The 26942-nt window shown below is 37.9% G+C and overlaps 2 protein-coding genes across 2 annotated transcripts; one reads left to right on the forward strand and one right to left on the reverse strand.

Moving 5' to 3' along the window:
• Positions 1-290: 290 nt before the first annotated feature.
• On the forward strand, positions 291-26941 carry LOC144017711 (uncharacterized). Its single transcript, XM_077519570.1, has 13 exons — positions 291-424; positions 7284-7412; positions 8780-9026; positions 9654-9772; positions 11280-11466; positions 12248-12370; positions 13025-13048; positions 13974-14015; positions 14187-14218; positions 15235-15319; positions 15453-15584; positions 16934-17036; positions 26631-26941. The coding sequence occupies exons 1-13, from the start codon at positions 366-368 to the stop codon at positions 26633-26635; spliced, it is 1287 nt and encodes a 428-aa protein (XP_077375696.1). The 5' UTR covers positions 291-365; the 3' UTR covers positions 26636-26941.
• On the reverse strand, positions 19233-23949 carry LOC144017097 (proline-rich protein 33-like). The gene is made up of 2 exons (XM_077518350.1): positions 22181-23949; positions 19233-20000 (listed from the first exon to the last, which is right to left on the reverse strand). The coding sequence occupies exons 1-2, from the start codon at positions 22235-22237 to the stop codon at positions 19233-19235; spliced, it is 825 nt and encodes a 274-aa protein (XP_077374476.1). The 5' UTR covers positions 22238-23949.
• Position 26942: the final 1 nt, after the last annotated feature.

The following is a 26942-nucleotide window of genomic DNA, read 5'->3' on the forward strand; positions in this document are numbered from 1 at the left end:
TTAAAATTGCTGTTCATAGAACACATTACAGTTGGACATTTAATAATGCCCAAATAACTACAGAGTGCTTCCATACAGTGCATGCATTGTGACTATAGTTCCTTTGTGATAAACTCATCTTGCATATCATCTTGGGAGAGTCACATGACTCCTTTTGTTCAGGGAGGTTGGGCTCATTCAACACTTGGATGAAAACCTCATGGAGGGAGGGGTGAGTTGTAAAGACCTGAGCATGATGGTCTGCAAGTACAGAGTTAGAGGACGAAGCGAGCAACTGCAGGAACAATATTCCTGAAGTGGAACCAGGATACAAGCTGGAGGCAACAATCGTATCAGAACTGAAAACCGGAGCAGGCCAGTCCACCATGTCACAGTCCATCAGAAGAAGAAGCTCCAGCAGGCAGCTCCTGGAAAACCTCATCCAGTGAGAAAACTCTTATTCTGTTAGAAAACATTATTTAAAGTCTAGTAAAGTGGTCTCATTTTTTATTTTTATTTTAAATCACTTGTGCTTTAAGTTAAAAAACAAAAAAAACAAAAAAAACGTGTATTTTGTATAAGCCATGTACTAATTTGATAATATGAATGGTATTTTCTATACAATTTGAGAATGATTGACATCCAAATCTAAATACATGATCAAATCATGTTAAACAAGTTAGCGCAAGGGATTTCAAATTGTTGTGATATTTATTGATCCTCAGCCCAATATGAACAGTTGAGACGCTAAAATGGACGTCATATTTTATTCACAGCTTGTGTGAGTCATTAAACACCATGCATAAATGAACACTACAACCAACAGAAGGATCAATTATATTGAAGGATACAGCTATATATATATATATATATATATATATATATATATATATATATATATATATATATATATATATATATATATATATATATATATATATATATATACAGCTTTTTTTTTTTGTGCTTTTTTTTTAAGATCGATTACCTTGTTCCCAAGGAAGGTAATTTAAATTGACATATTTTCCAGACTATAAATCATAATTCAGAGCGACTTATACATGAAAAAATTTATCGGGGGTACAGTATATCATTTCACAGACAGCCACAGGAGGGCACTCTACCTTACGCACCAATATCTCCTACTCCTTAGCAATTAAATATTTAAACAGTAAACGTTAGCTTACCAAGACAACTGAGAACGACTGAACACAAATGCCCCCACAAAAGAAAATCATATTCTCCAGACTACAAGCTGCAAGTAGTAAACCTTCATTGTGTTAGCATAGCTTACACATATTCTTTTTTATAAATGTTATAACTTGATGACGTAATTCCGTTTTTTCATCAAGTAGTTTGTAAAATAAATTACCTGCAAAAAATGTGACATACTCCAGTATGACTTATGTATGATTTTTTTCCATCCATCCATTTTCATATTACTAAAGCCCGCCGCCTAGTGCAACTTGTACTCTGGAGCGACTTATAGTCCAGAAAATACGGTAATAACTGGAGCTCTGTTTCGCTTTTCTTTAACTACTGTAATATTTAACGTTTGCAATGTGAAAAAGGGGATGATTGAGAGGGAAGTTAACCCCAAAAATGTTGTTTATAATACAATAATATGTTCTATGCAGCCCGACTAGTCTAAACACGGTTTTATTATTATTATTATTATTATTATTATTATTATTATTATTATTATTATTATTATTATTATTATTATTATTATTATTATTATTATTATTATTATTTTAAATAAATATGTGTTTGTGGAATACAAATAAAGCAGCAAAATTCTCCTGTTTTTAGAGCCGTGACTGTTCATTACCTGAGTCCTGAGCACCTGTGATGTCATTTTCAGTCGATAACAAGTTGCAAAATGGCCGACCCCTGAGATGGATAAAAACGGGCGGATTTTGTTGCTCAATTTATATTCCACAAACTCAACATTAATTAGAATGCCCCCTTTTACATTAATTGGGGTGCAATATATTATTGTAAAGAAAATCTTTGGGTTGACTTTCACTTGAAAAAAGAAATACAATTACAGAGATGAAAGTGAAGAACATTTGCTTTTGGTTTCTCAGGGATGCGTGTGTGTTTTGTTTTGTTTTGTTTTGTTTTTAGACTCAGGATTGTGTTTTTCTGCTCTTCTTTCCGAAGTTAGTGTCATACAAAAAGTGTTTCTCTTTGAGCCTGTAGAGTCCAGTAGAGTCCACCTTAAAAGAGTTTTGTGTTGTTAGATTGTTGCAGCCTAAAAGGCCTCGAATAATCATTACATTATATGTTGGTATATGTAAACAAGGAAGTAACAATGTGAGAGTGGGGCGGGATACATTTGCGAGGTTAGACAGTTGATATGTGCATTTAAGTACTACTCAGGGAAACATTGCAGAGTTGAAACTTGATCAACTCCCACAGTCCAATAATGTGCATGTCAGGCTAATAAAAAACAAGTGATAGTGAAAATGGATGGTTAGCTACATGAAATCATGAAAAATGATGCAAAATACAGGCAGGGACTGCTATACTCATTAGAATCCTTCGATAGTTGCCTAGTAAAGCTTAACCAAATATGCAAACATTAAGGCACTACAATACTTAACATCAATTCTTAATTAATGTTGATTGCACTTAAAAATATTGCACCGCATAAACTTCTTTGACTGTGTTTGATTGGCACTTTATTATAAATACAGGGCCCTATGTTTTTCATTATCAGTGAGGTTTTTGTCTCAGTTATTGGTGGAAAATGTGTGACTTCACTTCACAAGCTGTTCTCGTCTCAATGGCGTCTTTTATAGTTGCAATTTCCCTCATGGCAATGACATCATCTGGCAGGATCCCTGAACTCCCACCCGCTCAGCTGCACTCAACGTCCAACCCCCGCACCCCCACAAGACACGCACACACACAAATGATTTTCTACTTTACCATGTATGTTGAATATTTTTTTGCTTCGTTTTAACTAATGGTAGCAAAACAATACTTGTAAAAAGTGGGTTTACGACCTCTTTTGGGTTCATGCATGCAATAAAACAAGGCCTTGCAGTTACATTATCGCTCCTGTTGACGTATTGTCCTCGTGGTGGAATTTGTGTGATGTATATCAGAGTGATTAATACCTGAATTTACTCAATTTGCAGTTGTCCCTCTGATTTGTACTTCTTTCAGTGGCTCCAGTCAGAAATGACCTACTCATTCTTGAAGCAAGGAACATAATGTTGCAACCATATGGAGCGGTTTAGATGATATCTATCTCCCTTCCAGTTTCTTAACTTAAAATGTCTGCATTCAAAGTGAGTCACTTCACTTCAAGACTAAACATACCGTACATTTGTTTGTTTTTCTTTTAGTGTTATTTTACTGTATATCAGTGACTGATATTGGTTCACTCATCTGACTTGTACATCCAGTGTGGGATTTGATTTCACTCAGTGGCACTGAGAATATGAATGTGAATGGTTTTCTTTCTTTGTTTACCTGTGATTGCCTGGTGACCTGTCCAGAGTGTAGTTTGTTTTTCGCCTGAATTCAGCTGGGATTGATTTCAGCTCTTTGCAACCTTGAACAGGATAATATGGAAAATGGATGGATGGATGGATGGATGTATTGATGTTTTGATGACTCAGCCATATTGTACTCCCTTGCCAAAAACAAGTATATTTAAGTATGCTTGAACTATACTCAAAATTAGGATAGTATACTTCCAGTTTACTTTTCATGTACTTATTGGAAGTATACTCTACCAAGTAAATGTTAAATGTACTTGTGATTAGATTGAAACATATACTAAAAATTTACATAATATATACTTAGAAGGCACTTGGTAAGAGACTGAAATTATAGGTTAAATTTAAGAATTTAATTTAAAAATTTCAAGCCCTAAACACTGTTTAAGCTTAAGGTGTTTAGGGTTAGTAAGGTTGTGACTCGTTACATTTGGTACCAGAGTTCACCAGTTCAATCACTGTCAATTTATCACTTTTTGCTGTAAACTAAACTGTGGACCGAAGTATACTTTCAAGTATATTTAAGTATACCTAATAGTGTACTTAAATATACTATAAAGTATATTTGAAAGTATGCTTAAGTATACTTATTATTAGTGTCGTTCCGATACCGATACTGGTATCGGCAGAGGCGCCGATACTGCATTAAAACAGTGGTATCGGTATCGATGAGTACTCACAAGTAACATGCTGATACCATTAATTGTAACACTAATATAGGATTTTGGATGCATTATTTTGTGTCTTGCTCGTGCACGATATTCACTGAATGTAGGTATCGGTATGGTATCGGCCGATACTGCAAAGCTGGGTACCGGGATCGGTATCAGGGCCAAAAAACGGTATCGGAACAACACTACTTATTATATACTACACTTAAGTATACTTTTAAGTGTACTAAAATGGGCCAATTTAGTCCCAAGTAGTTTACTTAAAGTTTATGTTTTAGTACAAGAATAAGTACACTCGAAAAATAAACTTAGTATTAAGTAAGTAGTAAGTATTAAGTATACTCTATATTATTACTTCAAGATAAATGCTGTCTTTACTTCGGCACAACAACAACACTGACAGACATCAAATTAACTTGCAATGAATTCATGCTGGGCGGCACGGTAGTCGAGTGGTTAGCACGTCCGCTTCCCAGTTCTGAGGTCTCCGGTTCGAGTCCAGGCTCAGACCTTCCTGGGTGGAGTTTGCATGTTCTCCCCGTGCCCGCGTGGGTCTTCTCCGGGTACTCCGGTCTCCTCCCACATTCCAAAGACATGCATGGCAGGTTAATTGGGCGCTCCGAATTGTCCCTAGGTGTGCGTGTGAGTGTGGATGGTTGTTCGTCTCTGTGTGCCCTGCGGTTGGTTGGCAACCAGTCCAGGGTGTCCCCCGCCTACTGCCCAGAGCCAGCTGAGATAGGCACCAGCAACCCCCGCGACCCTTGTGAGGAATAAGCGGTCAAGAAAATGGATGGATGGATGAATTCATGCTTGTTATAAATATGGTCTCCACTTGCAGCGAGTTAAATTCGATCAAATCTAGGTCACCTCCCCACATAATAAAGACCACAGCATGTTTGAGTCACTCGGCTCACCAAGGACAGCACCACTGAGAGCTGATTAAGTTTGCATGGAGGAAAGTTTATCAATGAATTCATCTATCTTATTTATTTGTTTATTTTATTTTGTTATCCTGATTTGAAGTGTGAAGTGTGAGAAAAGACCTTATATTGAAAAGATTTTCTTGGGAAGATTATTTTGTTATACACTATATCATGGATAGAAATGAGTGGAGGAAACATGTTAACTGATTATTAAAAAAAAAAAAAAAAAACATGCTTATGAGACAATATTCTAGACAGCAAATCTCAGAATCAGCCTTTATTTCCACTGTATACAATACAAATACATTTGAGGTTGGTACTCCTTGATGATTGCATAAAATATTGACTGCTAATGCAATAGAATAAAATAATATTAAGACAAATATGAAATATAATGCAGAAATGTTCATGTGTGTAAAAACAATAAACCAGTAAAAAAAAATAGTAAAACAGTTATGACACAAAAATCAGTGATTATTTCACATCTGGTTGATGATTAAAGGCAATTCTTAGAACAGTTTGTATGTTTATGATTTTAGTGATAGCTCTGGGAAAGAACCTCTCAGTCTGTTAATGAGCCTTGTGTGACCTGTAACGACATCCCAAGGGAAGCAGCTTGATTAGCAGCTTACTGGGGTGAGAATGTTCCTTGATGATGTGGCCAGCTTGTCTGCTGAAGTAGCGAGAGCTGACGATGTACGCCAGGCTGAGCAGAGAGCAAGTACAAAAAAAGAAAAATTCCTTGACAGTGATGAATGAGTCATATGCTGCACTGAATGCGTCCAAAGTGTTGTTCACTTTTGTCCATGGTCTCATAGCTTCCATTGTTCAACAAGCTGCCGCTAAAAGTCGTCTCCATCTTTCCGTTTGTTCTTCTGGCGTCTCTTGTTAGCTTGTAAAATGGATGTAGTAAACATCCGTAACTTGCATTACAAATAAAGCTGTCATTTTTTGATGTGAGGATTTCATCCCTGGAGGGAAATTTGATGAGGTCTTAGCACTGTTGTTTCTTCACAGGTTCTATGTCTGAATTTCTGTCAGGCTGTACACTTTGCTGTTTGCCTGGCAGGTCTATTCTGTTATTATATTATTGTATGATCTAGGATGCTTACAGGAATCTCGTTCTCTTTAAAGGGATACTTGACTCATTGAGCCATTTTCAGCAGTAAAATGTTTTGTTTATAATTAATGTGGTAACTTAATTATTTTTTATGTGCAATTAACATTCACTGCCTTTGACAAGTATACTTGTCAATTGTATTTTTTAGAGCGGTGCTAAATGGGGGCGAATCTGAGCATGCTCCACTGTAAATATCAAACTTGGAAACAACTTTACTGATGCCCAACCACCGGTAGATGACATCATAGGCCCATTTTATAGGAAATAAACACAGTTTCAGAGTCCATGGGAGAAATGGCTGTATTTTGGCAAACCTACATTTTTCTGCTGTCAATTATAAAAGAACGGGACGGGACAAAAAGTAGGGAGTCTATTCTGTTATTTGGTAGATTCGGTTTATATATAATTATTGAATGTAATATCATGTGAGTATTGGAAATGTAAAAATTTTCTATAATGACTGGCAGTGAATGAGTTAATACCTTTAAAAAGTCTTTTTTTTCCTACTTGCTGTCGACTGATGATGACATCACCTGTGCTGAGGAAGTAGGTAACGACCAATCATGGCTCAGTTTGCTGACCAACCCCAGAAAATAGGTGAGCCATGATTGGTTGTTACCTACTTCCTCGGCACAGGTGATGTCATCATCAGTCGACAGCAAGAGGAAAAAATTGTTTTTCAGGTATTAATTGTACATGAAAAATTATGAAAGAATCAAATTAATTCTGGACAAAATATGAACTTTTCACTGCTCAAACGCTACAGATGCCCTATAAAAAACTATCGTCATGAAGTTATTCTCATTGGAACTGACAATTCTGATCAGATATGCAGTTAAAATGCTGCATCAAGAAGCAGCGGACAGCTTTATGTGGCTTTTTGCACATTTTCAAAAACACTTGACAAGAACTAAGGCTAAGGCAAAAGAGTTTGTAAGAATATTGTTTTGTATTGGGAAAATAAACTCCGACACAACACATAATATCAGTTGTTCTTCTGGAAATGTTCCCGGTTGAATGGGTATTTAAAAAAAAAAAAAAAGTTCATGATGCAATTTTATTTTGCTGGCTGCAGGGTGACGGTCCAGCGGAGCCTTGAGGATGCGGAGGAGGTGGAGCGAGAGCGCAGGAGGAGAACCAGAGAGAGGCAGAGAGAAGAAGGGACTTCGCCTCACCAGCAAAATAAACCAACATTATCAAGAGGGTAAGGCAATTTTTTTGCTTCTGTTCAGTGTAATACACTAGCTTTGAATCGCAACTTTTCATGAGAAAATATTGGGGAACAATGTGGGAAAAAATTCTGTTGAGGTAGATTTTTATGATGATTACAACTAAAAGCGGCATGCTAATTTACAAAGAAAATGCAGACATTTTTTCCTAACACATCAAGGATTTTTTTTTTCATCAACAACTTTACAGATTCGCTGTAGCAAGACTGTAGTAAGAAGAGCTGATTACAATTGAACTCATCTACAGCTGTGTGTCAAATTGTGCAGTGACTATTGGGATGGTGAGAGGTGTGTGCACTCCCAATAGTCACTATTATCAATATCTGCAAACACAAAGATATCATAAAATGACGAGGATTAGTGTTGTCTCTCTCAACTTTGTAACAATTGGTTTCATTTTAAAACTTGTAACTATTCCATCTTAGAGGTAGATTCACGAAAGGTTTGCATAGCATTTGCACTTCGCAAACCGGTAAAAATGTAGCAATCCGGGAGCGCCTAATTCACTGACACGCGCAGATGGGGAAATCCGTCATTAAGCGTGCTGCCAACCAGATTGCGCCCCAGTGCGCTGGCAGTATTTGCGCGTATGTAAATTAGGTAATTTGCATACATTTGGTGCAAAATGTGCCCACCCCAATGCAAATGAGACTCATTGATATACAGCGACTAATTCGCTAACGCCAGCGCAAATAGCCACATGGAGTTTGAGTGACGCAAATAACGTAAATGGAAGGCTGGTGTAAACTTGGCGCTTCCTCGATCCTGGGATCATAACAGCAGTGCATGGTGCCCGACTGGATGGATGGATGGATGGATGGATGGATGGATGTTTCATCTAAACCTTTTCGTACCTCAGACATTTTTTAGGTCATGCAGTAGGGCCTGGAGCATTAAATGCTTGAGGCTTAATAGCTTGATACTGCTTTGATTGATTTGGTTTTTAGTCATCGCTCTTCGGTGGATGACAGAAAATGTTGGTTATTCTATGCAGGAACACTTGGATTTGGTTGCCCCAGTAAAGACTCAGTGGGGATCTCTGAAAAATCCTGCGTCCTAGCTAAATGATGACCTAATTATTCTCAGAATGAGCTGTAGGAAACTTGAATACCAGTGGCGTCGTTCCAAGATGAAATTTCACAATCAAGCATGGCAACAATATCTGACCACTTCTCAAGCCCAGACATTTGCTGCAAAGTTGGCTTACTACTCTAGCTTGATCAGGAAAGCCCCAAGTTATTTCGTGTTTTAATTAAGAGCATCAGCGTTTTGAAATCAGCGCAAATATTTCTACAACTCATGTCCAATTTCAGTGAATTTCTTTTTCACTGCTGTTCCGCAGGTCGGACGAAGAAATGAAGCCGAGTTGCTGTTTCGTTCAGGAAGAGGACGAGGGATTCAGTGACTGGAGCCACAGGTTGGAGAACCGTAATGATCTTCAGCACTTCAGGGTCAAGAAACAAGAAGCTTTATCAATGCAGTGGGAAGCAGGTAGAAATGATGAGAGGAAAAAAGAAGATGATGAAGAACAGAAGGGATGGCAGCCAAAACAAAGGAGTCACACCCTGCAAAAAAGTCCTACACTGGGGGTAGGCTGCCCTACTGAGTCAAATGTCTTCTTTGACATTCGGCTTTTTTGTTATTATGGGCTCACCATAGCAACTCATCCTCCTCCAGATTTCCTTGTCTTATGCATCTTCTGCCTAGCTACTGGCAAGTCTTCTCTGACCACATCCATAAATCTTCTCTTGGGTCTTCCTTTTTTCCTCTTACATCGAGTCAACATTTCCAGCATCCTTCTGCCGATATATCGAGTGTCCGTGCTCTACACATGCCGCAACCATCCCAGTCTGGCCTCTAAGCGTTGTCTCCAAACCTTCCAGTTTATGTCATGTTTCCATTCTCATCTGTACCAAAGAAAATTCAGGCATCTCTATCCCTGCCAATACAATTGCTTTCTGGGGTCTTCTGGTCATTTGCTGCCATCTCCAAATCATACAAAATGTCTGAGTTCACTTAACATTCCCTTTCTCTGTCGATGTTCTCACAGATCACCCCTTCCGATTTCTTCCTGCCTGTCACGTCTTCTTCACCTCTCTTCCACTGATCACTTATAAAAAGTCAACCATTCAACAGCATTCCAGATTTGCCTGACTTGACTTTGCAATGTATGTTTGACTGAACTCACATTAAACTGCCTTTTTCTTTCTTTTTAGAAAAAAGAAGTAAAGCAACCTTCCTGCTCTAAAGTGTTTCTGTCGAATGATCCAAGACAACAGCAGGCCACCGACTCACCAGCCGAAACAATACCCCACATGGCGTCTGCAAGGATGAGGTTACAATGTGCTCGACATTCATTATCTGCTTTAGCTTCGGTTACGATGTAAAAGTACTTGTGCAATAGCTGAAAGTATTCCTCTGCTTCTGCTATGCATGGATTTTGTTTGTGTGGGGAACACAGGCCAAAAATATTTTTTTATAACAGAAGTGATTGCCCTTCTTGACTTTTGACAAATATAAGGATTTTTTTTATTTTTTTTTTCGTGGAGATTTCACATTGAGGAAACTAAATTACACCAAATTCTCACAAACTTGCTAGAGCAACTAGTAGTCTTTTTAATCACTCACATGCTCAAGGGGTACACTGTAATTATTATTTTTTTTTAATTTTCAAAAATAGACCGTGAGCTTATATACTGAATGTAAAATAACATGAAATCACTGCAACCTTGAAAACACACAATATTTCTGTTACTTTACCCACCAACCCCCCAAAAAACTGCATTAGAAATACATATATTTATTGTTAAAATAAAATATGTTAAAAAATGAATCTTAATTTCACAAATATTTGTCTGTTATTTAAGGAATAACCTATAAATGCAACTATAAAACTGAAAAAAGGGGAAAAACATTTAAAATTACTGAAAAATTAAATAGTAAATAATAATTATTATTATACGTTAAGTTATTTGTTCATTGATTAATGTTTTTTAAATTGAAATTAACGACAACTATAATGTCCTAGATGGTCACATTCATTGACATTTTCTTAACATTTGTTTTTGAAAGGACATCTAATGAGACAGAGAAAGGGGGGGGGGGGGGGGGGGAGCTTGAGAGGCTGAATAATATGCAAAGCAAAGAATTGGACTTACAGATGCTGCCTTTGCTTTCGGGCCTTAGCACTGTCTACAGTGGTCATCTCTTATCTCTGAGGTTGCGGGTTCAATCCCCTTGGTGAACATGTTGAAGTATCCTTGAGCAATATACTGAACTCCTAATGCTGTGTCATCAGAAGAGGAATGAATGAGTAGTCAGTGTAAAGCAGTTTGAGAGGCTCGTTAAGGTGGAAAAATGCTATATAAATGAATTGTGTGAAAATGTTTCTAATTACGGTAAATATTAAAAACAACCTGAAAATAAAGCAAAATCTTGTTTAAATTACAACTGCAAACTGTATTTTAATCATGGAAAAACAACAGTATTTTTATGTGAAATAAGTAAGAATATGTTTCTGTTATTTCACTGCATTTTTTGGCGCCCCAGCTACCGTCAATTCAGTTGTTGTTTTTTTAAACATGTTTATTTATTTATTTTTTCCACAGTGTAAAGTTGTCGGTGACATACACAATCAAGCATTATCAATTAACTTATGGTCTAACTACCTGGAATGCATCCAAAAAAAATACCTAATTATGAACAAAAAATTATGGATACCCTTCAATATTTATAAATATGAAACATATAAGTCACCTTGCATGCTTCGAGTAGCTTGAGACAGTAATGTGAAAAGTCCATTTAACGTATGTAAATGATATCATTTTGTTTTTTCTTAACAGTAAAGGGGTGTGCATGGTGAAGCAAGAGGAAGAAGATGTGCAACAGATTTTGCAGAAAGAGCAGAGATCAGACAATAGCAGTAATAGACCCACATATGAAGATGATCAAGAGGAACTCAACTTCGTCCCTGAAGGGACGAAGGAAAGGCTTGCCGGGTTTGAGGGAAGCCAGAAGCTGGCAGAAGAGGTCCGTTTTTAAATATCACTTGACTACAAATGTGACTAGTGCTTATGTTACTTAAAAATTTCAATAGTCCAAGCACTGAGAGACTCATGTAGATTTTAGTTGCTATTCACCATACATTTCATTTAATGTCATTACCAGCATGGTACTAGAGGGGTATTCTTCTTCTTCTTATTGCTCCCTTAACTTTTGCAATGATTCTGTTTTGTGGCAAATCCTCTGTAAATGGTCCATACATGTTCAAAATGAGGCCAAAAGATTCTCTATGCCTGTTAGTTAGCTTAATAGTCAGTTTGAAATGCACACTCTTTACATATATGGCGTACATACTTTACTCCTCATAAACTCTCCTCATAAATTGAACAACATGTGCTTATTCTTGTTATCCAGCTACATGTCGGCTTCGTAGTTCACTTGATTTGGCTTTAAATCAAGAGCACTAAATCAGAAGAATGCCCCTCTGGTATAGAAGTTGAATAAATGAGGAATGTGACTTGGCAAAAGTTCATTAGGGCTTAGCGCCAAGTGTGGAATCACATTGTAAAACGTGAACACAGTTTGAAGCAAATGGTACGTACAAAGGTGTGCAACACAACATTGGATATCTGCCATGTGTGGTGATGGGCAAAGTGAATGGGCAGAGGACGCAAATGATTTGGGGGTTTTTTTTCCCCTAAAAAAAAAAAAAAAAAAAAGTCAGTGAGACTGTGAAAATAATGGCAGAGGAAAAACATGAACACATAATATATTAAGCTTTTGAATATTTATTTATTTTTTGTTGTAGAGGCCAAAGGGGAAAGGATGCAAGAGTGATGAAGATAAAAACAGGCGGTCTGGCCTTTCTGTTTACAGCAGTGAAGAAGATGAGACGTTAAACTGCTATGGAGCCATGAGCCCAACATTCAAGGTATGGATAAGAGAAAAAAAAAATGTATAATGACGATACCAAGAGACATTCAAAGATAAATCAAGGTTGAGGTCCTGGTGGCAATTTATTGGCCACTAGCAATTAAACAATCCGACTGAGTGGGAGGTGATTCGCTTTACTTCAATCAGACATCTTTGTGTTGGGACACAAATTATTAGTCCATAGTAAGGCTAATGTCATTATAGGTTTCAGCATCCTGTCCCGCCTTAGAACTGGATAAGCCACCAATCTGAGATCTCAAATGTAACTTCTTCTTTGAACAGCAGGGGGCGACTCCCGTGTTTGTGTGAAAAAGTGTGAATGGAAGTACGCCATAAAATGATTTTCCTTGTCACTGTGACTTGATGAATTCACTTATATGTGTCAGACACTATGGCTGATTGATTGCCATGCAATACATAAAGATTTTGGTTGGAAAATTATGTTCCAGATCAATTAAATTATCAAATTAAGCAGGACCAACAGTATGGTTTTTTCTGTTGGGTACATTTTTAAGAACTCAATTGCTAGTAGTATAAATGATTTTTGTCATGTGTAATACATCTTAGTATATGTAACTTAATGTAATAAATTATTGCTGTCCATGTTCATGTTAACTGTCACAAAATATCTCCCTCATGTTTCTCTTAACAGAAACTCCTCATTCAGTTTTACCCAGTAAGTCCCTTCTACTTCCTCATAAAGATGGTGGATTGGTATAAATGACCTGATTTTTCAAAAGAACTCTTTCTAATGTTTTGGGATAATGATGTCACCCTCCAGGTACATGACAGCATCTTTAATTGCACAAACATCCTGCTAAACAGTTTGTTCAGATGAAAGGGCCTCATGTGTTTAAGTGAAACAGAATCTTGTAAACATGTTCCTTAGTGAACCCAGATGTTGGATCGTCCATAATCGGAATTGGAAACACTCTTTCCTAATTTAGATTAATCAGCAAATATAAACATATAACAGATCTGTAATAGAAATCTGTTTAATATCAAATGCTGGTTGAGACCAATGTTATTTCCCAATCATTTCATGTCTGGCAGAAAAATAGCATTGCACATCACCAAACCTTTCGGTTAGCATGGTGATAATAGACTAGAGTATCTTGCTTTATTTTATTTTATTTATTTATTTATTTATTTATTTATTTATTTATTTATTTTTTAATTTAATAAACGCAGCGTAGTTATAAACAAAGTTATAAATAGCCTACACGTATATTTTGGCACAATAGCTGCAATGAAATTTCAGGATTAGCACGAGCGTATGCACATTCATACAAAAAGTCCTAAATCCAATTAAAAAAAAATAAAAAATCTGAGCGATGGCCTGAAGTGTGGTGTTCACCTTAGATGCACTTCAGCTAAGTCAAGGAGTGTTATGCTGATAATGACAACTTGGTAATTATTAAAATAATACTATAAATGCTATTTTAAAAAAAAGTCAAAATGTGCAGCAACAACAAAGTATCTGTAGTGTACAGTACAGTATAGACACATAGGCACCAGCTGATTTGTTGCCATAACAAAGACAAATACTGTAATAGAGCTGAGCATTGACATGCATCTCAGCACACTGTGTCTCTGTACAGGATGAAGCGAAGTGCAGAATACCAACAGATGGTAAATGTGTGGTGAGTTGGCATCAAATGTCTTCACCAGTTCAAGTTTGCACATCTATGTTACCACTTCGTGCTTCTGTTATTGTTCTATTGTCCTAATTTTCACAAAACACTTCCACTTAATATTACGTGATAGTGTTGCTGTACGGTACCTATTAATTGTCTTTTGTCACAATCCTCCAGATCACAGAGCGAACAGAATCACTGAGAAAGAGGTGGGTCCTGTGTAATCCTACAGCGTGAAAATCCCTGGCAGGTTGGAAAACATACGTTTCTGGAAATCAGTGTGACTAAATGGGAATTTAATGGAATTCATGCGAACCAACACAAAACTTCGTTTACTCTAACAGGGAAATTAAATAAAAATGGAACATCTCGTGATCGATTCCACACACTGTCCTTCCGGTAAAGTTTGCCTGAAAGGTAGTGTGCCATGGGATTTTGTCGATTTTTATTTGATTTATTTTTTTCCCAGATTCAAGTCTAGTTTTCTAACAGTCAGCATCACAGCACAACATAACATAGCATAGCATAAACAACACAGCATCTGTGACGGACCGTGAAGATTGATAAAACCCAGAGGCTCAAAGGTCCTATACGGTTAGCCTGCAGTTTAACCATGGATGCTTTCCTCTCGATCCATCACGTTCTGATGAGCCCACTCACGTTTCTCACATTCTTTGGATTAATCACAGCTTTGGAGCACGTTTGTAGTCCTGGCCGCGTTGGATGAAGCTCCTCAGCATGGCAAGCACTCGAGTCTGCGTCAGTGCAGTGGGGTTATTTTATTTTTTATTTTTTGTCTAAATTGGTATAGTTTGTTCAGTCTACTTCATATGTACTAACAGCATTGAGGTGGCACTAAAATTGACTTCAGAGATGCACCAAGAGGCGTCATAGTCATGCTAATGTATTTTAAATTTGTGTTACATTTGCTGTAGTTTTGCTGATCGCATAAACCTGCAGATAAAAAACAAAACAAAAAGAAAAACAAGGTGAGGCCTGCCTCACTGAAAGCCTTTTTTTTTTTTTTTTTTTTTTTTCGAAATTTGACCATGACAACAAAAAATGTTTGAGAGAGTGGGGCAAGAGGCTTTGCAATACCGAAGGAAACCTGCCAAAAAACACTTGCGCGCACCTTCGCAAATCTGCGCTACTCAGTGTTTTAATCGTGTAATGTCATTATTTGATGTTTAAATAAAACAAAGCTTGATGTTTCCTCTTTCTGTAGCGCCAACATCAAGAAGAAGATTCCACAACCACTTTGTATTTCCAAGATTGACAAGAAACTGCAGCAGTACACACATGCTCTTGAGGTAAACAATTGCCAAGAGTGTAAATAGACTGACACCAACTTTAGATGTTTGTTTTCATATAATCTATTACAATATGCTTGACTGTGTGATGTCCCACTTTTTTTTTCTTTTTTTTTAAATTAATTCTTCACAGGTTTCCACAAAGGAATGCAAAACAACAAGTCCAGTCCTGGTGGATGTGATAAGTCCCCTTGGCCACAAAAAGAGTCTTTTTGAGGCTGGAGTGGCGTGGAACCAAAATGCTCTCTCAAACACATCACCAAAGGTAAGTTAAAAGTCTCTTTACAAAATAATAGAATACTAGAGGGCTGCTTTAGTCGTATGCATCATGGGGTATATGCCACGGAAGAGGCAGGACGTGATTTTGCACATCAGTTTGTCGGAACCACAAGTATTTTTACGCAGCCCACACGTCGCAAACCGAACCGGAACCAAACTGATGTGCAAAAACAGTCCCGCCTCTGCCATGGCATATACTCCATTGAACTTGACAGGTCTTTGTTACGATTGTGTGACCTTTGACTTTTGTGACGAATACAAGTGTGAAAAGAGCGTTTGCAAATTGGCAATAAATAAAAGTGATGAGCAAACTCTCCCCTCTGAATTTTTTCTTGTTCCTGAAATTAAAATGACTTCCTGAATTGGTCATAAAATGCAGAGGAATCTCCACTCTGTGAAGTCCTATCCATTAGCAGCCGTAGCGACACCCCGACTTGGAGTGAAACGGCAGCAGAACCTGATATGTGTTGTGATGTGTATTGTGTATGAAAGCAAACGCACGGGCGGAGCGCCGCCTTAACGCCTACGCAGTAGCCTGACGCAGAAGTATAATGAGGCCTTTAGGCTTTAGCCCCAGTTGCAAGCTAGCAAGCTGCCTAGCTAGCTCTCCGGGTGCTTGTTTACCTGCTAGCTAGCTTGCTAGCTAAGGGTTAAAGCCACAATATGACAGGATTTTTTATTTCTGGACCTTGAGTTGCCACCTCTGTTTGTTGGCATCAATTTATGGCGATGTTTTATTAAACTGTAAAGAGACTTTATGGACACCCTGTATTTCGCCAGGGAATGCAATTAAGACAGATATGCCTCACAAACCTAGCAAGAGTGGGAGTGAGGGTCATAATAGCAAAAGGTTATTTCCAGATGATGTTTGTTTTTGTTTCTTCTTACACGATTAGTTGTAGTCATAGTTGTATTTATGCTATACAGTACTTCGATTTGTACATTTAGTTTCAAAGATTTTCACTCTTCTTTTTTTATTTCAAGGAAATAAAACCTGGTGATGTTTTAAACAAGAAAAATGTGTGGGAGAGCTTCATTGACATTTCCCCTACTTCTTCTGGGAGAGATAACAAGGGGTTTTTCTTTTCTTTTTCTTTTTTTGGGGGGATGTAATGTTGTAATATGTTACATTGTTGGCCAAATATTCTATACAACTTCTTTACTGAGGGGCAGCAACAAATCTTCAGTGCCATTAAATATCCTAAAAATGACGCAAATGAAGTATTATACAACTGAAGTTCATGTGCATTTCAAACTGATATTTATTATTTATGAATTAGAACATAAATAAAAGTGTAATTAGTGTTTTTCCTTTCTCTTTGTAATGAACCTTAGGAATGCTCATCTGGTAAAAAGTCTAAGTTTGTTGTGATGGCTTATGGCAAGTATGAGAAGGTTTCTGATGAGGACGGCTGTAGTGATGATACAAACTGGACAGGTAAGCTTGATGCTCAACAACTACCATATAAATAGAAAAAGTCGCAACGTTTTCGTCTTCTTACTCAAGGTGCAATGTACATAAACTAAGGTCAAGCATGGGAATGAATTTTCAATTCCAAAGTGTTTTTGACACCTACCTGTGGTGTTAAGTGAGCTGTCAAGTGTGCCACTCCAATGGTATTCTCAAAAGGTGTATTCTAAGACTGTATGAGTCATGGAATCAGTAACTTGAAATAAACTCACTTGTAGGGAGGGCAGCCAGGGAGTATTTTAAGTCCAACTGTAAAAGTGTAACAAAAAACAGAAACATAACGGATACCTATGATTGGCAAATCTGTTGTTTTAAGTCTTAAATTTGCATTTTTATATGGCCAAGTCACATTAATGGAACCCCCTACTACTACAATCCTTAGTCATACCTTGGTTTCCCAACACAAGCTATTACAGTACTTAGTGGCCTCAACTTGCCTTGGGGTCAACCGCCCTCTCTGCTATGCAGGTTCTGGTTGTCATTTTTCATTTATTTTTGGGATACTGTAATTGGAACGTCAAGTCGCACACTCACAGGCTCTTTCAGTGGAAGGACATATTGTACTTGGCATTAGAATTCATTTGAAAGCAGCTAAATGTTGAATTCAACTCATGTTTTGTTTTGGTTTGTTTGTTTGTTTGTTTGTTTGTTTGTTTGTTTGTTTGTTTGTTTGTTTGTTTGTTTGTTTGTTTGTTTGTTTGTTTGTGTCAGCCAGGTTCACAAGATTGTATTTTGTTTGATTACGGCTGGATAGATAGGGGTTTTATAATAGTGTATGTCAGGTGTCCAAACTATGGAATGAGGGCCATTTGTGGCCCACCATTCATTTTTCAGTGGCCCGTGACATCTACAAAAAATGGCATTTAACACAACAGTAGTTAAAAAAATAAATAAATAAAAGGACGGAGGATGCCATTATGTAGCAGTCTTTGAAAATAAATAAATAAATAATAATAATAACTGCAGAAAATATAAACAATATATACCGTAATTGCTTACTTCATTGATATTGATATGTTTAAGAAATTAAAGCCAAACAATTTCAAGGCAACCCTTGCATCCTTCCATTTGTCAGTATGCGGCCCTTGAAAGAAAGAGTTTGGACACACCTGGTTCATATGTTCGTGTAATGTTAAACCAACTTAAGTGTTTGTGTTCATTGAGGCCAAGCCTGGATTTTTCTTAGAGTTGGCAGAAAAAGAACAGATTCACATTTACTATTTTTTTTTCTTACAGGCACAAATTATTTGCAGCCATGTATCACTTCACAGTTGACATTTGCTGAATTGTAATTACACACTAAAAATGTAAAAAAAAAAAAAAAAAAAAACTCAAGAAATGAAAGAAAAACTTCAAATTCAAACTTAGTGTAATAAATGAAATTCAAGATAGTATATTGGGATAACTTAACATCACAAATGAACTCCCACATGATTAAAGTTTTGTTTTGTTTTTTTTTGTTTTTTTTTGCATTTTAAGACAGTATGGGGGACATTCATAGTCAAAACATGTACTGCTACTGTATATTATTGCTATCACAGCAGAAATGACCTCTAAGTTGTGAAATGTGACTCTAATATGTAATGCATTTTCTTCACTTCCTTTTTATTATTAATCTGCATACAGAAGACACAACCAGCAAAACATCATCATTAACTTCCACATTTCCACTTCAACTCAGTCTTATTGCTGTTTGCATTGTTACAGTCCCACAAAAACAGGCAATGCTTTCATCTGATTCACAGTTTCATTTGAAACATTTAGATAACACAACTCATATCATCTCCACTTTGTTTTCATGGCTTCTTTGATTGGCCAAACACTGAATGACGTACACATTTCCCCCGAAGCCCAACTTTCAGAACTGTTTTGTCCAATATTCAATTAAAAATGCATCATCTTAGTTGAATTAGGAATGTAAATCCAAATTTACTGCAGTGGTTTAGAAGTCAGTAGTTAGCACCTCTAAATACAAAGATGTAGCTAGGCAAATAATATAGTCGCACAACGATTAGTACAACTAATTGAACTTGGCTATAAATTCATTATAACATTTCAAAAGATTCCTGTTTTAATATAATGAAACAACCCCAGATAAAACTGTCCAAGTTATATTTCTTTTGTTTATCCCTCCATCCATCCATTATCTGAACCACTAATCTTTTAATTCGGTCCAAATCCTCTAGCTATCCTATTAAAGTCCTTGCAATCATCCTCCTGAGTTTTTCGTTTCATCAGTCCCCTTTCAAACACTGTTGCTATTTTTGTCAGAGGCTTCTCTGCTGCCTCTTTCAATTTCCTCGCATCAAACCGAGGACTGTACAGCAAAACCGGTAGGCGATTGACAAAGGATGGAACCTCTGCCTGGATGTTTTTGGAGGCCTTTTTCTTTTCGGTATCCTTTTTGGTGGAGTTGATCTGTTGCATGATTCGATCTTTGGTGGAGAACATCTGGAAGAGAAGGGCATCCCACATCCTTAGCGCCCTGGGACTCACCTGGTTATTGACCAAGTCTTCATTATCACATTGGTCTACTGACAACTGCTGCTTAATTTCATCTGCTTTGTCGTTGTCACTGGCCTCATCCTGAGATTTGGCCAGTGGCTCTGGAAAGGCAGGTTCCTCTGGTTCAACTATCATGTGTTTTTTGAGGCGTGTCCATCCGCTGAGTTTAGCCTTAAGGCCTTTTGGTTTTTGGGCTGCCTTTGGCTCGGTAGGTAAGGGAGATGTTCCTGGTTGAACTGTCTTTTTCTCAGCAATTGAAGATGCAGGTGATGTCACTGACTTCATGGAGGGTTCGACTTCTGGTCTCTCCAACATGCCTTGTGTGTCCTTCACCTTCAAAACATCCTTGTCTTTGAGTCCAGTGGTTTGCTGAGATTGCGGTGACGTTCCTTTGTTTGGGGATGGAGTTGAGACTGATACTGAGGCCTGAGGCAAAGAGGCAGGAGTGGGACAATCAATGACAGCAGCTTTAACTATGGATGATTTCATGACAGTATCTGTCGCTGGCTTTGTAGGGGAAATGCTCTCAACTGGCTGCTCTGTCAAATGCTGGTCCTTACTGGCAGAAAGGTTTGTATGGACTGGATTGTGGGAGTCTACGCCAGAAGGTTTTCTTTCTATAGTGGCAGAAGAAGGGCGTATTTCAACCTGCTTGGATGGATGTGTGTTTAAACTGCCAGTCAAATGATGGAGAGGAGGGCTGCTTTTGGTTTCCATGTTTATTCCGAACTTTGTTTGAATAGTTTTTGATTGGGAATCTGGTTTAATAGAGACCTGAGCAGTGCTATTTAAAGAAATGGTCTCATTTTGCACAGGTGCTGGGGAAGGGCTATTTTTCACAGGAGTATGACAGGACTGGCGTAAAATTGAATTAAATGGCAGTGTTGGTGTATTACAAAGTCTTGGTTCTTCTAAAAAAGCAGCTCGTGGGACAACCAAAGATTTTGCTTGCATTGTTGGGCTTAGTGGGCAAGGAACAGACTGGGTGACTTTAGTAGCAGTTTGTATATTTACAGCATTATGTGAGAAGTTTTTAATATTTACATTATGAATGTCAGGTTCAACAGCTGTACTTGCTTCTTTGGCAAAGTGCCTCATTTTTTCTGCTGTAGTCTGAATGCCTGAGAAATTTCCAGAATTGTGAGCTTTTTCATCAGACGTTGGGTTTAGACTTTGCTCCGCATTGTTATGCAGCATGTTTACAGTCACACAGTCATTAGAATTTAAAACCCTTTTCACAGGATTTTGAATTAGAGTCTCTTTATATGGTGTGAAAAGAGGTCCATTTTGAATGTTATCAGCTGTTTTAACAGCTGGTTTTGTTGTTGTTACTGGTGTTCTAAGCTCGGGACTCTTTTGAGTGACACGCCTCATTCTAGGGCTTGAGGGCACATTACGTTGGATGGTGGGTGTATTACATGATGGTTTACACTCAATGGCAGGGAGATTTCCATCAATGTTCGGTTGGTTTGACTTAGTAGTTTCTGGAACAACTCTTTGGTTTAGGTTTTTCTTAAGATCACCAAATTCCAGAGGGGAAGCTATGTTTTTGGTTGTCTTGCTTAACGCATGTGATCCTACCAATTGTGAGTTGGATTGTTTATCAATACAGTCAAGCCCATTTGAAATATTAGAGCTATACTTTGTATCAGTAAATTTTGCCTTTTCATTTCTCACTGTTACAGATATGGCAGGAGACTCTCCTGGTAATTTTTCAGCCACAAAACCAATGCCGTTGGTTGACAGAGAAGGCACATCAGAATTGTGTGCTCGGACTTTCATATTTTCTTTGCTCGGGTCGATAATATTTTCATTTTGAATTGTTATAGATGCTCGAATTTCTTGTGGCCCGTTGCAGTTTTCTTTATGACTATCTTTACCTTGCAATCTGGAGGCTGGAACGCCATTGCCGGTTGTTTTGTGGAGCATTACGGTTTCTATATTTGGTTGGTGGTCTCTCTCGAAAGGGAATATGTTATGAGATTTGGTTGTAATTACTGGTATGTCATGGAGCTTGGTATCTAGCATCGGGTTATTGGTTGATAAAGTATTTACAAGGCTAGTGCATGTTTTCAAAGCACAAGCATCTCCTAAGAAATCTATTTTGTGACTTACTGTCTCACTGAGTCTGTGATTGTGTGCACAACTTGCAAACACTGTTAAAGGCTCATGTCGAAGTGTTGATTCTGTAGTAACTATAGTTGGGTTTTTAATTTCAGTGTCAAATTGGCAGCCTCTGGTCGCCTTTTCAGGGATTTTGTTAGAGAGTAGAATGGCATCAGTGTTAACATTAGTGTGTAGAATCAATTCAGGTCTTTCTTTCATTTGCTGTTTAAACTGCTGTCTTTGGCCATGTGAAGCTTTGTTATCCATTTTGATGAAAGGCTTAGTATTTGGTAAATTATATATATTGGTCTGTTTTTTATCCTTTTCCACACATTTCTCAGCATCGATCACTTTTACAATACACTGTGTTTCCTTGGTTGAATCTTGCTCCACCAGCTTTGGGATTGCATTAAAGAAAGTGTTGCTATTATTTGGGCATGGGCTCATAGTTAAAACTGCCTCTGTAGGAAACATTGTTACAGTCGGTGTGTGTACCTCACCTGCTTTAGGAATTGGCATTGGGACCTCAGAGTATGATGCCTTTCGTGTAGATACATCAACTGTGGACTGACACATACGTTTCTGTACCAAACCAAGGGGAAGCTCAGGTCTTATTTTTTCCAAACTAGATGTTTGAAATGAAGGGGTTTCCTCATGCTGAGTTTTGACTTCATGACGTTTCTCAAATACATCATTGCTATTTTTGACAGTCCGCACTGTTTGGTGTTTTGGTTCCCTTGGCGTTGAAAGTGGTTGCACAGTATTTGCAGATGCACTCTCCAACGATGATAGCCTTTGATGTCCATTAAGTTGTTTTGTGGAATCAAATTTTGAGACACCAACGTCATCCTCCTGCGTTGTAGTGAAAGAGGTCAGTTCAATTGTGCGACAGACAAGGCTTTGATACGATGTTAGAGTTCGAATCCCGCCATGAGCAGCATATTGAAGAGGAGTAAGTCCATAATATGTTGATTGTGCTCTTGATTTGGTGCCGGCCAATGATATTTGATTCTCCAGTAGTGATGACAAAGACTTGCGCGCCTCGGCAACTGGCCGTTGAAAGGTTGGCGGCATGTGTCTCAAGCTTGTGGATTCTTGCGGATAAATCAGTGCTGTTTGAGTCTTTGGTGCAGTGCAGAGAAATGATGGGACTTTTGGTAAATGTGCAGCTTCTCTTTCTAAAATGTGGTCTTTTTTCAGTTTTGGGACAGATTCTTGAAGGGCAGAGTCAGGCATAATAGCATTTAATGTTGAAATCTCTCTAGAAACGGCAGTGTCATTGGGAATGCTTAAATTCAGAGTACTCCTGCAGGTATTTCGGATTACACTTCCTTCATGAACATTCTGCTGTACTTCTTTTTTAGCAGCCCACATTTTACTGTGACGAGGCTCGGCGGAAACTGAGGGCGTAAATCCATTTTGACAGGACTTCAAATCTGTACTTATTATAGACAATCGAGGATCCGTTTGAGATATTTCACAAGAGGGAGCGGTTACTCTTGACTGTGTGCAAGATGCAGTCTTGGGTTTTCCCCATAAGATTGTGGGCACAGCTTGTTTCAGATCTTTCGTTTCCTCCGCAGCTTTTTTCTCCATGTATGTAACTGCTAATGACGCTTCTTTGCAGGTTGGGTTGGTCGCTGTGAGGTCTGGATTGGTAGAAGGCTTAGAGATCTCATTTAATGTTGCTTTTGATGTATACATTGATTTTTTGTGGCCATCACACCTACTCTCTTCGGATAACTGCCTTACCAAGTTACCATTACTGACAGGTCTGGGAGTCCAAGATGTTGACGTATGGAGTAGAGTGCGCTCTCTTGAAATGGTGTTTGCTTCGATATGGTTGGGAATAAAATTGGATTTTTGTGTGTTTGAAACAGATAACAGCACAGGAGGAACAGGAGGCAGATCTGCAACTTGAGAAGGTGTTGGGTCTGGGCCATAGTTGAGGATGGCTGAAGATCGTGTCGAGTTATGAGTTGATATTTTAGGATTGGGCTCAGACACGGTGACAGGATGGACTGTTGTGATTGACCTAAGGGAATTTGGTGACACTGAATTGAAAGCACCTTGAAGTGAGGATGACGGAACCGGCTCCGTTCTAGGTACGGCCGTTGGATTTATAGGCTGCGTCAAGCCAGGAGTCAATTCATCAAATAAGAATGCAGAGCATTCATATAGTGGTGCTACCTGCTCTTCAGAAGTCTTGATCGGCCGTTTGTACGTCTGTGGGAGAACGCCATCAATTTGCTTGTAGGAGCTGCTTTCAATGAGGGGAATTGCAGATATAGACTGATCGAAGGAGTCCAGTGGTAAAGTGGACCACAAGGATTGCACAGTGCAGGCTGAATCAGGTGTCTTTGGTGGGCTGGACAGGTCACTATGCTCCAGATCTGTGCTGGCTTCATTGACAGGTGACAAGCAGGACCGAAATGGGATGGGTGTCTGAGAGAGACTACCCTTTTTCTTGACTCTCTTTTTCTTTAGTTTCTGAAGCCTCACATTGTCTTTGGCAGGTTTTGGCAGTAAGGGTGGTGGAAATTGCTGGGAAAGACCAGACTCAAACCTGTTGCTTACTTCCATCAGCATGTCCAGCCCTGGAAGAGATACACATATCAAACAACTGACCTTGTTTCCACAAAAAAAAATTCTAATTACAATCAGCCTCAGATCAGAAATGTCTGTTTTGTATCCCCTGGAGAACAGAAATAGAAAGATGTAACTTTTTTAAGTTTTGTTATTTTTAATTCAAGGCTATTAATTCTCCAATAAATATAAAGTGTATTTAGAAAGTATACCCACCACTTCACCGTATTCCAAAATTCTATACACAGCACCCTATAATGGAACAAATGCATTAAAATAAAATTAAAAAAAACAAAAAAAACGAGAAGAAATCATAATATACTTAATTATTCACAGCATATTGTTGATGTTCCTCAAGTATTTCTGAATGATTTATGCCCCAAGCTTGGCACATTTTGTACTGGCTGTGTGTTAAGGGCCATCCTGCAAATAAACCTTCACCCAAGTCAGAGGTCAGGAGTGCTCTGGTGCAGGTTTTCATCCAGGATGTCTCTGTACTTTTCCCAACCCCGTTTTGCATGGAAAGCACGTGTTGGTAGCACAATTTTTGAAGAATTTTGGAGGTTTTAAGAAAATTCCAATGCATTTCAATGGGCTTCAGTTATACACAGATTTTTGCTTGTCACAGGCCGCTTATTCTCTATAAATAGTGGGTGTCCACTGTATTCCATTTTGAAATTAGGCTGTAACATAAAATATTGTGTAAAAAGTGACGTGCTGTGAATATTTTATGGAAGTTCTGTTTATTGTATATTCTTATGGTAATTAACCTCCACCCATCCCAATACAACAGAAATGAAGAGTAATCATAAATTAATTTCTGCTCGGAGGCGTTTTGTGAATGTGTGCTTCTATTTTGTTTTGCTTGCATATGCGCACGTGAGTGTATAAGAGAGCACGAGCAAGAGCTTGTCTCAAGGGACAACTTATGTCCCCATGTTAGTGACATTCTTTTAGTGACATTTCCTGAACGCTCAAAGGAAAAAGGTCCAGATAATGATTTGGGACTCCCAACTAAGAACAGTTAAAAGAGTTCATTTATCCCTCAAAATGTCAGAAAAATTGATGCAGATATGTTTTCTGCTAATTTTGATTAAATGGTGACATAATGTTCATGTAGAAACTGTATGTAATTATAATTTGGGTGCATGTAATTTTGTTCAACATTACTTTTATTCTAAAAAAATAGCAACATATTGTATATCCCCCAATGTATCAACAAAATACAATATTACTTCTTTAAATAGATGTGTAAAATCAATACTTGAACAAAATTGAGATTTGCAACTGCAATAGTTTCTTGTCAGGCTCCTTTAGAAAATTATTCGCCAGCCACATAGCAAGTGAATGACCCCAAAGAGGGTAACAAAACACCAAAGAAGTTCATCAGGGGCAAGAAGTGTCAAGTTTCTCCAGACTTAAACCCTATAGAGCATGCATTCAACCCTGCAAACTGACTGAAGAGAATAACCCTCCAAAACAAAAATGAAAAAGGCTACAGAGAAATCAAGATTAAAGAATTTAAATGTTTGGTCATGCCTTTGGTCACAAGCTTGATTTTGTTTGTTTTCAATCCACAGCAAATAGAGGACATTTAAAATGATGAAAACCAAATAAATAAGTTGCCCATTCCTGAAATTTTCTAGAAATTGTGTGAACATTGTCAGCTCACAATGTATCTTATGATAATCTAAAAAAGATACTTTTAATAGAATTTTGTTGTTTAACTTCACACATCTTTTTGTAACCAAAATCTAATTTAACTCAAAAAACACTTTGGGTCAAATATTTCTAATTAATTTTTTTCAATAATTAGTTCATTTTACATATACATATTTGACATCTATCCATCCATCCATCCATTTACTTGACCGCTTATTCCTCACAAGGGTCGCGGGGGCTGCTGGCGCCTATCTCAGCTGGCTCTGGGCAGTAGGCGGGGGACACCCTGGACTGGTTGCCACCCAATCGCAGGGCACACAGAGACGAACAACCATCCACACTCACACGCACACCTAGGGACAATTCGGAGCGCCCAATTAACCTGCCATGCATGTCTTTGGAATGTGGGAGGAGACCGGAGTACCCGGAGAAGACCCACGCGGGCACGGGGAGAACATGCAAACTCCACCCAGGAAGGTCCGAGCCTGGACTCGAACCGGAGACCTCAGAACTGGGAAGCGGACGTGCTAACCACTCGACTACCGTGCCACCATATTTGACATCTATATCCACATTAATAATTGATTTATATTGATTGATTGATTGATTGATTGATTGATTGATTGATTGATTGATTGATTGATTGATTGATTGATTGATTGATTGATTGATTGATTGATTTTTGTATTTCTTTTTTTTCAGGCTGAAGAAAAGAGAAGTGGCACATGACATTTCGGATTTGGGGGATTTGTGATCACAGTCTATATATTTCAACATTTACAATATCAATTCACTCAAATGTGTTAAAAATTCCATGTCAAACCTATTTATCGTTTTATTAAAAATTTGGGAACAGAAACACTCCTTTGTTTATTAGAACATAATTCATCAACACTACAGTCCTTTATCTTGGAATTGAATAAAATAATTATATATTTTTTCTTAATCACATGTGATTTCTCAGATTTGTGTTACTGCACAAGTCGTGCTTTAGTTTGCATATGTTTTGTTAAT

This window comes from Festucalex cinctus, chromosome 4, assembly GCF_051991245.1.
Source record: "Festucalex cinctus isolate MCC-2025b chromosome 4, RoL_Fcin_1.0, whole genome shotgun sequence".
Lineage (NCBI taxonomy): Eukaryota > Metazoa > Chordata > Actinopteri > Syngnathiformes > Syngnathidae > Festucalex > Festucalex cinctus.

What these genes read in the sequence shown, in the direction of transcription:
- LOC144017711 (XM_077519570.1), top strand. Translation starts at nt 366, where the DNA reads ATGTCACAGTCCATCAGAAGAAGAAGCTCCAGCAGGCAGCTCCTGGAA. An exon ending in CAACAGATGGTAAATGTGTG is followed by an intron (nt 14,016 to 14,186) that starts GTGAGTTGGCAT and finishes ACAATCCTCCAG; the next exon opens with ATCACAGAGCGAACAGAATC. An exon ending in AGTACACACATGCTCTTGAG is followed by an intron (nt 15,320 to 15,452) that starts GTAAACAATTGC and finishes AATTCTTCACAG; the next exon opens with GTTTCCACAAAGGAATGCAA.
- LOC144017097 (XM_077518350.1), bottom strand. Translation starts at nt 22,237, where the DNA reads ATGTATCTACACGAAAGGCATCATACTCTGAGGTCCCAATGCCAATTC. An exon ending in AATGCCAATTCCTAAAGCAG is followed by an intron (nt 20,001 to 22,180) that starts GTGAGGTACACA and finishes TCTTTGCCTCAG; the next exon opens with GCCTCAGTATCAGTCTCAAC.